Source organism: Gadus macrocephalus, chromosome 22 (assembly GCF_031168955.1).
Source record: "Gadus macrocephalus chromosome 22, ASM3116895v1".
In the NCBI taxonomy this organism is placed as follows: Eukaryota; Metazoa; Chordata; class Actinopteri; order Gadiformes; family Gadidae; genus Gadus; species Gadus macrocephalus.
Window position 1 is genome coordinate 15,217,399 of NC_082403.1, and position 14,712 is coordinate 15,232,110.

The window sequence follows — 14,712 nt, forward strand, 5'->3', positions numbered from 1 at the left end:
CTCATAACACTAGTGATAGGTCTGCTTATTTTACTAGTGGCACTCATAACACTAGTAATAGGTCTGCTTCTTTTACTAGTGGCACTCATAACACTAGTGATAGGTCTGCTTCTTTTACTAGTCTCACTCATAACACTAATGATAGGTCTGCTTCTTTATGTACCAGGGCTCGGGTACTAAACTAGTGGCGATAGGTCTGCTACCCTTGCCCTGCTACATATAACCAGCTACCAGTGGACATGACCCCCCTGACCCAGCAGGACCCTCCTCCAACAGCAGCCAGCGATGGAAGCCCTGGAGACCCCCCCCCCTGGGTGGGGGCACGGCCTCTGGATGGATTGTGCTGAGCAAGGTGAAAAAGTGTGTGAGGAATAGGATAGAAATGGTCCTGCTGAAGATGTTGAGGTGTAAACGTAGTCAACATAAGCCTGTGACACATGTTCACAGTCATATCGTCGCCCTTCTTCGTGCAAGACGAGAATCGATACGATGGCGCCAAATATAAATGTATTTATTTTTTAAATAAAATAAGGCGTTCTGAACAGCGTCGCTTCTTCATTGCTATCATTGTCTATCCTCCTCACCAAACGAAAGGGAATGAACATTTGGCTCCGACGTGGTCAGGTGGCTCTTCGTCTACTTTGACATGCCTGGGTTAGGTTTTTGGTGTCAATCAATTGTAGGGATTATTATTGAAAAATAAAAAATCGAGCTATTATGTTATTTCAGATGCATTGCTTTACAGATAAAAAAATAAAAAAATAAAAAAAAGCAATTTGAAGAACACTAATATATTGGGTTTTCAATTATATATGACCTATCTCTAGCCATTGTCAAGGCATTCCTCCATGGATTCACAGGGTCGAAGCATGTCAGCTGGAATCATGTGCATCAATGTACACAAACTCTTTCACACACTGAGGGACGTCTGAAATGGAAATGGAACCCATGAACCTCCCACACAAGTAAACAAAACCATTGTACCTTTAACCTTTAACAAGAAGCAGCCTGGTTAAAACTAATGTACAGAGATGTACAATGTACAATCTTTACATTTACATTGCACACTGACTGCAGTCTGGCTAACGCTTGGCGGTAGGGAGGGGCAGTTGCATTGACCGCCTTGTAGGCCAGCACCAATCAATCATAAAGGCTGGAGGACCGCACACGCTGGTTCTAATCTATGATCGATTCTACTTAGGTAACTCATTTGCCAGGTGGATGAAGCTTCAGAAAAGGATTTGTTTGTTTCTGTTTGCGGATTAAGTGCTAACAGATCCCCGCCTCCAGCTAAATGATTGGTTGAAAGAACATGAAGTAATGACCCCTTTCACCCAGAGCTGGTCTGCGAACCAGACTTCAGATAATAATCTAAAGTCTTGTGACAATGGTTCCTATCTCAATGCTGGGAGGTCCAGAACCACATCAATACTATAAGATGAGCTGTGTCCACTCTACTATCTCAACAGCAAGAAGAATCAGAACATGACAAGAACAACCTCGACCAAGACCAGGTGTTGGGACCTAAATATAGAGTTTTAAGAAATAATTAGACAAAGCAATATTGGAAACATTTAACGGAAATGGCAATGGATAAGGCCCGCAATCTCTCTGGCCTCCCAGCACTAAACCCATGACAGAGAAACCCATATACTTCCTTCCCAAGCATGTGCGGAAGTCCCGCCAGCTTGTAGGGCGGGGCTGCACCCTACAGGGGCAGACCTAGGGTTTGTTACCCGTCTTCTTCAGGCCTTTTAAATGAAATGGATGCAGAGCAACCTTTTGTCTTTAGTAGTTAGAGCCACGCCTTGCCGTGAGAGAGACTTCTGAAGCTGGGGCTGAGCACAATGTGTGTTGAGAGTGACTTTATTGTCAGCACCAGCACCACTGGAGGGCAACACACATCACTGGAGGACCATTAGGAGTGTCCACACTACACGGCCCGGGTCTTAGGAAGCAACAGCTGGTATTTAGAGTTGGGATTGGAAATAGTCTTAAATTGCCATTGGGATTTACAAAAGCCCAGTGAATTCAGGGGTTCCTGTGGCTGAATTCAATGATGCCCTCTCTTTCATCAAGTCCCCAGCATCAAGACAGTGGGACATTACACACCGGCTACGTCTGTTGAAGCGAGTGCCGCAGAGTGGTTGACTTAGACATCTTTGAGACCATGTGACCATCTCGATGATACAGGAGGGCCGTAGCAAAGCATCTCATAGGGAATAACTGCAGTGATCAGTAGGCAAAATAACAGATGATGGCATTGTACTTTTTGTAAATATAATAACTGTTGACATAAAATAAATGTGTTTGTATATCAATGGACAAGCCATTTATCTAGAATTTATATATATATATACATTATAAAGCTGAAATCTTTAGAAATTAAGCGTCTTTGTGATGACTAAAACATCTGCAGGTCTTTCGTTGAAGCGCGTCCGTGTCTGAATAAATCGTTTACCTTTGGCGTTTGACCATGAAGCACATTCAAATTGTGAAATCAAATTAAAAAACCGAAGGTAAGTTCGTTATAGCCCTACCATCGTGATCTTTTTGACTGATAATCACTTCCTGAACAAAGTCATTTTGCTGTCATAAGCATTCAGATGAGGAACATGTTTCATATTGGGACTTTTATGTGGGCTATGATGATCAATCTCTCCCCTAATTAAAAATTAATACAATTTTTACATACTGTATGGAATGGTGAAATACAGTCTGCACACTATCTATAACACATCATAAATCCTTATCATCCTCATGATTAATTAAAGCAAGGGACGAGCTACAACCGTGTCCCTGAGAGATGTTCTTCAGGACGGACGGACGGACAGAGGAAGGTCTGGGAGACTCAGGAGGATGTCCCTGAGAGGTGTCTTACAGGAGGGACAGAGAAAGGTCTGAGGAGACTGATCTCAGACCAGTCCTGTTCATGGAATTGCAGACTGATTGGCTGAGTCCTTACCCACGGCCACATTCTTTATTTATAATGTGGGCTTTTTCTCATCTCTTTTTACCAACCGACTTTGCTCAGCAGAATATGTAAAACCATTTACGAGTTATAGATAGCGTTACAGAACTGATTAATGCTGTTAATAACGAGGGATGAGAAGATCATTTGAAGATCACAAAAAAGATGATTTGGCTTGTCTTTGATGGTTTAATCCCTCAAATGTATTTGGATCCAAACCACAAGTAATGAGGGTGTATATCATTCCCTGGTATGAATACGATTAGAGCCTTGCAAATACAGAAGTTTCCTGGACTTGATATAATCCTATGGAGAAGGCCATGCATCATTTTTGAAACACAGTGAATACATGCAGGAACCACAAGGCCGTTATGAGAAATAAGGTAGAAACAGATGAACTCAATAACCGGTGCCATTATACCCCCTCATATACAGAGCAAAGGTCCAAGGTTCTGATGTTTTAATTAGATCTTATATACAAATCATTATTTTGTGTGGTTAATCAATTGTTCCCCCTGGGCCAAATGTCTTAGCAGTGAAAGACTTAAACACATAAGCCGAATGACTTGTGTTGCTATACAATGTTATTACAATTGCGTCATTGATTTTAGGCGAAAAGAAACGATACTTAAAAATGCATATTTTCTTTATTTATGTCATGCCTTTTACAGCCTAAGCATGAAAGTCATTTGCCGTTTTTGAACTTTGTGTTTCCACCGCAACTCACACACATACACACACACACACACATACGCATACACATGGACAAGCACACGCACACACACGCACACACACACGCACACACTCACACAAAAAATCGCACACCCACAGACACACAGCGTTGACTGGTCTACAAAAGGAAGTTTGATTTATTCCAACAATCACCCCGATTATGTGCATGAAAATATTGACATTGTACAACTTTTACATACAACTCTCAGCTCTCTACACACTTTTATTAGTTTTTTTACACAGTAACTTTAAAGAAAAACACATCTAAAAGAACAAAATAAAAATAAAATAACTGAGAACATTGTTTTTGTGTGGCAAGAAACAGCACATTGTGAAGACTTGGAGGAAAGAAATGGAGAAAAGCAAGTGAGAGAATTATTCAGGCACTTAGAAGTTCTCTCGGGTCCTTGGCTACACGGTTCTTCATTACACCGGACATGCAGTGAAACACTAGTCTCTAAACATTCCTAAGAGGACGAGTAGTAGGACGACTTCAGGGGCAGTAGCACATTCAATCACAAAGTGTTTAAAGGGACTTCAAGTATTTTCAAACTACACTGACATTCCTATTTACAGTACAATCCTACTCTGTTCAATCTGTGTTGTCCTCGCCCCTCTTTAAACGTTATGAACCAAAATGTACGACGTTCTGCTCACAAGAGGATAACAAGCTAGGGTTTGAAACGAAATGTGAAGCATCATCGAATGATGTTTTTCTTCTTAAAATGGCCTTGTGTCTCGAGCTGCTTTTGGACGTAGGGGGCTGGAGTTACAATTTGTTTCTCTGAGCATGTGCTCACTAACACACAAATACCAGCACATGGAAGGAGAGCACTTGTGTCTCATACAGGGCACAGGAGTAGAGAGGCTCGTATTGACACATGTCGTCGTTTGGGATATCAAAAAACTCATTTCCTTTCCGACCCATGCCCCCTCCGGCCTCCTGTATAAACATGCCTCTTTCTTATCAGCGCATCCACGCCCCTCTCTCCCGGGCAGGGGATCCATGTGGTAATAACCATGTGACCGCTTCCACCCTGTGTGTGGTACACATGACAGCGCTGCGTGTTACTAAAGCCATGATGAGGAGGCGTGCGCCGCACCAGACGGCGGGCGGCGGCGCGTTGGTTTAGCTGAAATGATTACACCCTGCCACTGGTTCTGTGAGGGGGCCAGGCCGATTACAATGCTTCATTACAACGCACAAGAGGCTGGCCACGGAATGGAAACTCTGTCACTCCAGCGCTTTCTCCCTTTGTCCTGCTTTCGTTGACATGCACGCACAAACACACACATACATGTGCATCCAAACACACACACACACACACACACACAGACACTTCCACACACACACGTAAATCCACAGACAAATTACAAATTTGGGCTAAAACAAGCAAATAAAAGTAATCTCCACGCCCGGCAGTGATTCTTTTGGGTTCTGAAACACAAATAGTTTCATTATATTTAAAGCTTTAATTATAGTATACTGTATTCGAGTCCATCGATCATTCAATCATTGCACCCTTAGTTATGGGTAAGCATTGTAATCGAGCAAAGTCGAAGTGGTAGTGCCACCACCGTGAAGACCTTAGGTCTTGGACTGAGTCCAAGACCTATGGTCTCCACGGTGGTGGCAAAAGGGACTGTTTTGTCTTCTTTACCCCACAATACTACCACTTCAACTTTGCAGAGTGAACTAGGGGCTTCTCCTCATGACATCACTGATGGCCACCGCTGGCATGCGTCCAGATCTATAATTAACTTAATGAGCTTCACCTCTGTCCATCAGCAACACCAAACACTACCGGATCGCCTGTTTTCTACTAGGAAGTCGAGTTCAACAACGCAGAAGTATATCGTATATATATGTCTATTGGGTGAACAACTTTGATAAAACCATCGACCCTTCCGGCGGCTTGGGCAATATTAACAAAACATCTACCATTTCAGCAGGTAGAAAACGTCATTGTGCTTATTTGCTAGGAGTTGACAAGGTGAATACACACGGTGACACCATAAAGTAATGGAAGAAGTCTCTGTGGAGGTCCACATCCTGTAAACAGTAAAGATGGCGTTTTCTTGTGAATCCTTCAGGTTCAGAATATTTCCTTTTGGGCGTGTTACATTTGAAATCAATGTATGCATTTTTTTTAACCATCTACGAGTTGCCACTAAGTTAGATCACAATAATGAATTTGTTTATATTTATATATAATATGTAAGTATTTGTTAATGACCCATAAAATAACTACCTACTATTTTAATACCCAAGTTACTGGCAGTTTTGTTCACACATTTATTTCATTTGTATTGAATAAAAGAACTAAGGATACCAAAAATACAATATAACTAATTATTGTATCTCAAATCATCAAGGTCGGCTTTGTTGATCCATGGATGAATAAAGTTAATTTTTTTGACATGCACTTTGTTGCATTATTCAGTTCGCTAAATAGGAATTTAATGATATGTTGACTCATTGTCATCAGAGTGATGAACTTTGAATTGCATGCATGGAAATATATGATGCATTTAGAGTAACATTGTTTGTAAAAACTGACATCTATTTGTCAAGAAATGTATCGTTGAGTCATGGACCATTTTTTAATAAAAATAAAAATATATTTGAAATGGCAAGAAAGTCATTCTATCATACAATTGTTTTGTGTCTTTTGACAGAATTAGTTTCAATCTCCCAATGTTGAAACGTTCAGCTATAGGGTCATTCTTATGTCTGTTCATATCAGACAAAATAATTTTGCTATACAGTTTTTCCAAATTAGTTTCTTAAAAAATACATTACTTCCTATCAAAAATTTAAACCTGAGATTCAAATTTTTCCAAGCGGTGGAGGCAGTTTGTGGCGAAGTAGGAAAAAACCGAGTTGGAGTAATGAGTTGTTCTCTAGTAACCCCCCACTGAGACACACTGTAAACCACGTGAGACCACAGCTCTACAAAACAGGCTCTAAGACAGGTTGAGACTCACCCACATCACCTTGAAGACAGACACTAAAAACCAGTCCTATCACATCAACATCCTTCCTGGTTAGTCCGTTTGTACGCCCAGGGGCTCAGACCACGACGCTGACGTCATCGTCTGTACGTCTGTACGTACCACCAGGGGGTCAGACCACCGTGCTGATGTCATCGTCTGTACGTACGTACGTACCACCAGGGGGTCAGACCACCGTGCTGATGTCGTCCGCCTCGTCGGGCTTCTTGGGCTTGCTTGGCAGGGACTTGAGGTACTCCAGGTGCCGGCGGGCGTCCTCCTGGTTCTGCCTCACGTAGTAGACCACGTAGGAGATGACCATGGCGAACCAGCCAAACATGGTGACCAGCATGGCGTAGTCCGTGGTGCGCTTGGCCAGGTTGCACAGGTCCGTGTCCACCGCCAGGAAGGGCCTCCCCTCCTGGTCCCGCAGCTCCGAGCTGCGGCAGAGCACGCGTGCCGCCGCCTCGTGGTTGTGCGCCATGCCGCCGATGGCCTGCTGCAGGGCGCAGTCGCAGTGCCAGGGGTTGTCGTCCACCACCACGCGCGCCTTCAGCCGCGCGAAGGCGTCCTTGTGCACGCTGGCGATGCGGTTGTGCGACAGGTCCAGCACCTGCAGCGTGGCCTCCACGCCGCTAAAGGCGCCCTCGCCCAGCGTCTCCACGGCGTTGTAGGACAGGTTGAGCTCCCGCAGCAGCGCCAGGCCCCGGAACACGCGGTCGGGCACGGCGGCGATGTGGTTGCGGTCCAGCCGGAGGACCACGGTGTCCACGGGCAGGTCGCCGGGGATCTCCTTCAGACGGGACTGGCTGCAGTTGACGTTGAGGCCCTGGTGGTGCAGGTGGAGGTGGTGGAGGTCGAAGCGCTGGCACACGCAGCCCTTGGGGCACATGCTGGCCGAGGGGAAGCAGAGAGCCATGAGCACCAGGCTCTGGAGCAGCAGCCACATGGGGAGCGAGCGAGACAGCCACACGTCCAGCAGAGTCATGCTGAGCGGCCGCTTGCAGCATGCCGCGCCGGGGGTTCCCCCGCCGCCGCCACTCAGTCCCTCGCACGCACACACACGCACCCCATGGTGCCGGACGGAGAGGGCCGCCTCACGCTCTGGGCCCGACGGCGGCGGAGTCACGTCTGGGTTGGGTCATGATACGGCCAGCGCTCTGAAAACAAACAAAGAGAGGAGAAGGGGCCGCACGGGAGTCACTTCCAGCTGTAACCAGTAACAGTCCTCGTTAATCACGGCCTCACCTCCAGCAGAGCCCTGGTGTTTGCCACAGTGTTGATTTAAGGACCCTTACAGGGCATGACTGCATGGGCTTTTTTAAATAGAAGATAATATGGCTGTGAGCATCGCACAAGCAAAAAAAACAAATACCTCTGTAAAATAGAAAGGAACACCACCATGTAATTTGTACAACGCAAACTGAAAACATATGAAACACTGAAATGTCCTTTAGCACAGAAGACAAAAAAGAAACAGACCGCAGAGACAAAAGGTAGAATTCTTAACTTACAGAGAAAACGTAACTTGGTAACAGGAATGAGGCCGTCAACTACAGATGAACAAGATGCTCCCTATCCTGCACAGGAAGGAGCACGTCTCCCAGAGCGATGGCTCATCTGCTCTGTGATGGTCCCTGGAAGGAGGCTCCGTTGACCGGCCCCACAGCACACAACAGGTCTGAAGAGGGGCGGGGGCAGATCTATGCACGGTGTTCTATGCCGTGTGCTGCGAGGGGTTTACACAAGGACTCATCTTTCATTTAGAAGGGAGCATTTATTCCTTTTGATGACCTTGTTGAGTCAATATTGATTTGATTCCCAGGCTTTGTGTGGGTTATTGGTAATGGGAGAAGGACACGTTTTAATTGGTGTGCTTTCCTTGAGGCTGTTTTTTCAGGTACGTCAACCATCTTTCTGAAAAAACATTTAGCTGCTGCGCTTCCATATTAACATTACTAATTATAATTGTGCTGCCAATGATATTGTGCTCGGTAAACAGACAGAGTCAAATATATCGCTTCATCATGGATTCGAGTCATAGACTAAACAATTGATTTAAAATGGTCTACCTGCTTGTTTTGTTTTTTTACGCATGTTAGAACACGATTAAGTACGCGGGGGAAAGGGTAGTGGAGTAGATTCACGTGGAAAGGATAATTGTGCTGAAACCCTCAGTGTGAAATTAAGTGAAACGTTTTACCACCACAAGTAGACAGCAAACAGCTAACAGTTCCACTTTAATAATGGAGTCAAAGTGACCAGTTGAACAGACAACAGATGAAGGCTTTAGAATCACTTTTGTTACGCAGATGAAATGATAGATAATTCCCATCCATTCCCTGACCGTTGTGCCTCTTGAGTAGGTTTACTCGTTCTACATTAAATGTCAGGAATATCTGTATAATCGTCTTATTCTTATCAGCATTATTTGTATACTAACAACATACTGGCTATTAAGAAAATACCAGAAACAGTGTCGCTATTTTGAGCCATTCCAAAGTCCTGACCTAAGATACATCCCTTGAAGTGCGTCCATTTGATTTGTAAGTGAAGAAACATGACCTGCAATCAGAAACGCCTGCGCAATTAAAATCTTGGCAATCGCTGGAGGAAACCTCCCAATCATAGAGGGCTGCCTGTGGAAAGCTCCTTCAAGGCCTCATGAGCTGTTTATTCACTGGGATGAATCATGCACCAGATTGGAGAGGGCCAGGGTACCCTAGGTAGGCTAGCTAGTATGCTAGAGGGCCAGGGTACCCTAGGTAGGCTAGCTCGTATGGTAGAGGGCCAGGGTTCCGTAGGTAGCCTAGCTCGTATCGTAGCATGGGTGGAGAAGGTACCTGCAGATGGTTCACAGTTTACAACAGGTGAGCTGTTGTTCTTAGAGGTTTGTGAACATTTGTTTGATACTAAATGAACTTATCAATTTGCTCTATAATAGCAGCCATTCTTTAACATTTTAACATCTTTCATTATATTTGATTTCAGGGTTCATTCAATTCAATTCAATTTTATTTGTATAGACCATAATCACCATTACAGTCTAAAAGGGCTTAACAGGCCAAATATTTATGACACCCCCCTTTACCCAAGCCCCCACACGGGCAAGAAAAAACTCCCTTGAAATTAGCAAGGAAGAAATCTTGAGAAGAAACGCAGTGTAGGGGATCCCTTCTTCCAGGGATGGTCAGGAGTGCAATGGGTGCCACAATTGACATACAGGTAAATACATGCACATATTATTAAAATGGTGATGGGGTTCTGGCCGGTTATCCATGAGGAGAGTCCAGGCATCCAGTCCAGTCAAGTCATCTTCCTGAAGTTTGCATGTGCTATTGGGGGTTAGTAATCCCTGTGTGTGTTATGCTGACTCCTAAAGGGGTCTTGGAAGGCCTACAGTTAAACTGTCATTGTATTACTGCTTTACAAATCAAATCAACCTTGATGACACAAACAGCAATGTTACTATGTTGGAGTTTGTTGAGCGTATTTTTACAATTCAGTATTCATCCTATAGTCAGAGATGCTGCATTAGCTTGCTTCTTTTACTTTTACCTGGAAAGTAGTGGCCAAGGCTAGCCTCTGAAGACACAACCAATGCTGTAAGATTATTAACATATATGCCAGTGTGTGACTAAACTGTTCAAAGTAGGCCTGCAATCCAATACCTATACCTAAAAAAAAAAGCATGCATGGCATCTTCAAAGCTACCATAACAAAGCAATAATGAACTGTACCCCTTTGCTGCTATTGTTACATGGGCTGGTATGGTATCAAACGTGAATTTTCTGGAAAGGATTTTAGGGCTAAAGGAAATTTAGAGACTTTCACAAAATATTTCTAGCAATTAGCTTTTGATTATATTATGGTTGTGTGTTTATTACTGACCAATGTGCGGAGCCAATAGACAGAAGAGGCAACATAGCCAGTAACTTAACGCTTGTTTCCTTATCAGGAGAGGATAGCGTCTTGTACCTTGGGATATACACCACTCTGTTTGCATGAGCTACGAAAGATTTAAAGCAAATCACCTGTGGCTGATACTTATCCAAGAAGGAGAGCGTGAGGTTATAATGGACCTCTGTTTGAGATCCGACCGTTTAAAGATCATCATATCATGAGGGCTAGATGCTCTTTAGAAAATGTTGTTTGATTGAAACTTGTTCAATTACTGATTGTTATATAATATCATTATGTGAGGGTCGAGATCAGAATATAAGGTTTACGTTCAGCATAATCATTTTGGAACAAATATTGGGTCTATTCTGATTTGTGAGAACATTAATTTCCCTAAAAATGAATTCATTTTATGCCTGTATTGATTGTTGTACACCTATATTCCTTTGATATAATTAGTTGTATGGGTGCACTGGTGGCTCAACGGGTATAGAGCATGTACCAGTACGGTACAATCCTGATCTCTGCGTCCCGGGTTTGATTCCTGCCTGTGGTCCGTTGCAGCATTTCCTCTGCTCAATCACCCATAGCTTCTTATCAATCTCACTCCATCACGCATGTCCACTGCCAGATTAATTAATGCAAAAATACATCTTTACAAAAATATATAATTAGTTGGGGCCAGACATGTAGTGAGGGCCTCCTCTCAGAGGCCCCTGACCGGGCCCACAGTGTGACCAGGGACAGCTGTTGGAGCCTTAGTGAGTCCTAACCTACAACCACGGCTACAGGGACTTTGTCCAGAGCAGTCCTTCAGCTAGGGCTCAACCGTCGAATACAATATATATATATATATATATATAAAAAAATAGATAATAATACTATTAATATATATATTGTATTGTATATATTATTCTACATATACATACATAAGATGTATGAAAAAACATTTCAATTTACAATCATGCATTGGAAAGATATGCTTCCTAAATTCCACAAGTGTGTAATTAAGAAGGTATTTCCTCCATCAGGTGGACCTGGCCTTAGTGCTGATCCTGATCTAGGTGTATAAATGTGGAATTATATCCATCAGGTGGACCCGGCATTAGTGTTGGTGCTGATTAGATGCATAAATGTAGAATCATAGAACAACGGGGATTAGGGTTTTCCATGGAAAGGTTTCAGCGAACCGTCGACACATGTAACGCTGAGGAGGAGGAAGGTGGGGAGCAGCCAACATTAACCTACAAACAATGAGACACAACACAACACACCGGAGAACCCGGCTCAACGAGAAATCAACCTGGGGTTATTAAACCATCGAGCAGAACATAACATAACATAACGTAATGGAACTCTGCTTGGCGACGTGAACACGGGCACCGAGCGGCGGCGGTGGACGAGCAACAGGCGATCTTACCTGCGACGACACGGACAGAAACAGTGCAGTTACATCTCCGACGGGCAGCCTCTCAGACAGGGAGCCGGGCTCACGGTGGACCACCAAGACACGGCGGACCAGGTCCCCAAGACACCGTGGACCACGTCCCTCCAGACACGGCGGACCACGTCCCTCCTGGACCACAGTCAGAGCGGCTCTGAGGACCGGGGAGGGGTTCAGACGGGCGCGTGCTCTGCTCACCGACGACGGCAGCGCGCGCAGCTGATACCCGCGAAAATGAATGAACCGTTAAAAGGCATGGCCGCTTTCTCACCGGAACACACCCACCGCCGTTAATAGAGCAACAGTACTACATATGGACCTACTGTTTGTTTTTTTCTTTGAGAAAATAAACCAAGCGTTATTATTTAGAATGTGGTCCCGTGTTGTGGTGAACTATGTCACCAAGGGAAGGTCGAGCTGTCTATAAATAGCGTGGTCATGGCACCATTCAAAATACACTTTTCTTCAAGGGGGGGTAACAAGAGACCTGCTCACATGTCCCTTTAATGAAGATATATGGCATGTGGCTTCTACAACTTTAGTGCCAGAGTTCTATTTCAAAGCTTCACCTTTGACACCATGAAGCACTGAAGTGTGAGCTGCGTTCTCTGACGTCACGATGTGACATCCAGGACCAATCAGGTCGCAGCCTGAACGGAACGGTACCATAATGGCTCCCCTCTCATGGTCCAACCTGGTACCATAATGCCTCCCCTCCCCTAGTTCAACCTGGTTCCATAATGCCTCTCCTCCCATGGTCCAACCTGGTACCATAATGCCTCCCCTCCCATGGTCCAACCTGGTACCATAATGCCTCTCCTCCCCCTGGTCCAACCTGGTACCTTAATGCCTCTCCTCCCATGGTCCAACCTGGTACCTTAATGCCTCTCCTCCCATGGTCCAACCTGGTACCTTAATGCCTCCCCTCCCATGGTCAAACCTGGTACCTTAATGCCTCTCCTCCCCCTGGTCCAACCTGGTACCATAATGCCTCTCCTCCCCCTGGTCCAACCTGGTACCTTAATGCCTCTCCTCCCATGGTCCAACCTGGTACCTTAATGCCTCTCCTCCCATGGTCCAACCTGGTACCTTAATGCCTCTCCTCCCATGGTCCAACCTGGTACCTTAATGCCTCTCCTCCCCTAGTCCAACCTGGTAACATAATGCGTCCCTTCCCATGGTCCAACCTGGTACCTTAGTGGCTCTCCTCATGGTCCAACCTGGTACCATAATGCCTCTCCTCCCTATAGTCCAACCTGGTACCATAATGCGTCCCTTCCCATGGTCCAACCTGGTAACTTAATGGCTCTCCTCATGGTCCAACCTGGTACCTTAATGGCTCTCCTCATTGTCCAACCTGGTACCTTAATGGCTCTCCTCATTGTCCAACCTGGTACCTTAATGGCTCTCCTCATGGTCCAACCTGGTACCTTAATGGCTCTCCTCATTGTCCAACCTGGTACCTTAATGGCTCTCCTCATGGTCCAACCTGGTACCTTAATGGCTCTCCTCATGGTCCAACCTGGTACCTTAATGCCTCTCCTCCCATGGTCCAACCTGGTACCTTAATGGCTCTCCTCATGGTCCAACCTGGTACCATAATGTAGTTTTGCAACACCGGCGAATACCTTCTCGCTCGGTATGAAAATGTTTCCGTAACATAAACATTGGGCCCCCATCCAATGTGGGGGCCAGCGAGCAGGTTAGCGCCAGTTCAGATGTTGGGCAGTCACTTATGGACTTTCACATCTGAGGGCGCATCTACTCATGGTTGCCATGACGACATAAAGTAAAAAAGGTTCACTGGAATGGATGCGCAATTAATGTTTTTTTTTTACATTATTTCATTTACAATTTTTGCTCCACGGTGGAATCTGAATGTGTGAACGTGACTGGTGTTGGTATGAGATTCAAAGGATTTAGTGTGACTATTTTTTTCCATAGATCTCTGCTTTAAAGGGGTGACATTGTGCCACCAGGTGTGAGTTTGATTAGCCATTACAAGCCGTTTGACAGTCTGCCTTTTCCTGTATTTTGAGTGGGCGTGTCCACCTAGACGTCTGATGTTTAGTAAACACTGTGGAACGCACAAAAAGGTTTCTTGTCGTTTCTTTTTACTGTCTTATTTATTTTTGAATTGTACTTTTGTGAAGCATTTTGTGAATTTGACTTTATTTTTTAACTAAATAACATAAGTAACCTTATTTTCTTACTCACCTGCGACAAATATGCAACATTAAATACACTGACTGTTTTCTGGGTTTTCATTTGTAATTGTAGAGTTGTGTTGTTTGTCAAAGTCATGGTTATCAATTCATGAATCAGCTCTTATCCTGGAATCAGAGAGGCTGCATTAGCTCTTAGTTTGCCTTTGCTGGTGTGCATTCCCTTTCAGCATTTATTTAAGAAGGTACAAATGCAGGAAATGCATATTGATCCCATGGTTAATGGCTTCTAATAGACGTTGAGATAATGCTAAAGTATTATACTAATTGACCCTTCATGCAGTAGGCATTAGACAAGCCTTGTATCTGAGCCTTTTGAAGAGGCAGCAGCATAATAACCATCTCAGTGTTGAAGAGGCAGGTCCATACCCAGGTTCAACATTTCAATGACATTGGAATTCTACCAGGTATCAGGCCATTCTAATGGTTAAAGTGACATTCAGTAA

At 44.4% G+C, this 14,712-nt stretch overlaps 1 protein-coding gene across 2 annotated transcripts; it reads right to left on the bottom strand.

Moving 5' to 3' along the window:
* Nucleotides 1–6,116: 6,116 nt before the first annotated feature.
* On the bottom strand, nucleotides 6,117–12,448 carry lrrc3b (leucine rich repeat containing 3B). 2 transcript variants are annotated; one of them, XM_060043574.1, is made up of 3 exons: nucleotides 12,018–12,448; nucleotides 8,212–8,426; nucleotides 6,117–7,857 (listed from the first exon to the last, which is right to left on the bottom strand). In XM_060043574.1, exon 3 carries the CDS (start codon nucleotides 7,683–7,685, stop codon nucleotides 6,885–6,887), a length of 801 nt encoding a protein of 266 aa, XP_059899557.1. In that variant the 5' UTR covers nucleotides 7,686–7,857; nucleotides 8,212–8,426; nucleotides 12,018–12,448; the 3' UTR covers nucleotides 6,117–6,884. The 2 variants fall into 2 exon arrangements, with proteins under 2 accessions (XP_059899557.1, XP_059899556.1); XM_060043573.1 differs by lacking the exon at nucleotides 8,212–8,426 and having other exon boundaries at nucleotides 12,018–12,444.
* Nucleotides 12,449–14,712: the final 2,264 nt, after the last annotated feature.

What these genes read in the sequence shown, in the direction of transcription:
- lrrc3b (XM_060043574.1), bottom strand. Translation starts at nt 7,685, where the DNA reads ATGACTCTGCTGGACGTGTGGCTGTCTCGCTCGCTCCCCATGTGGCTG.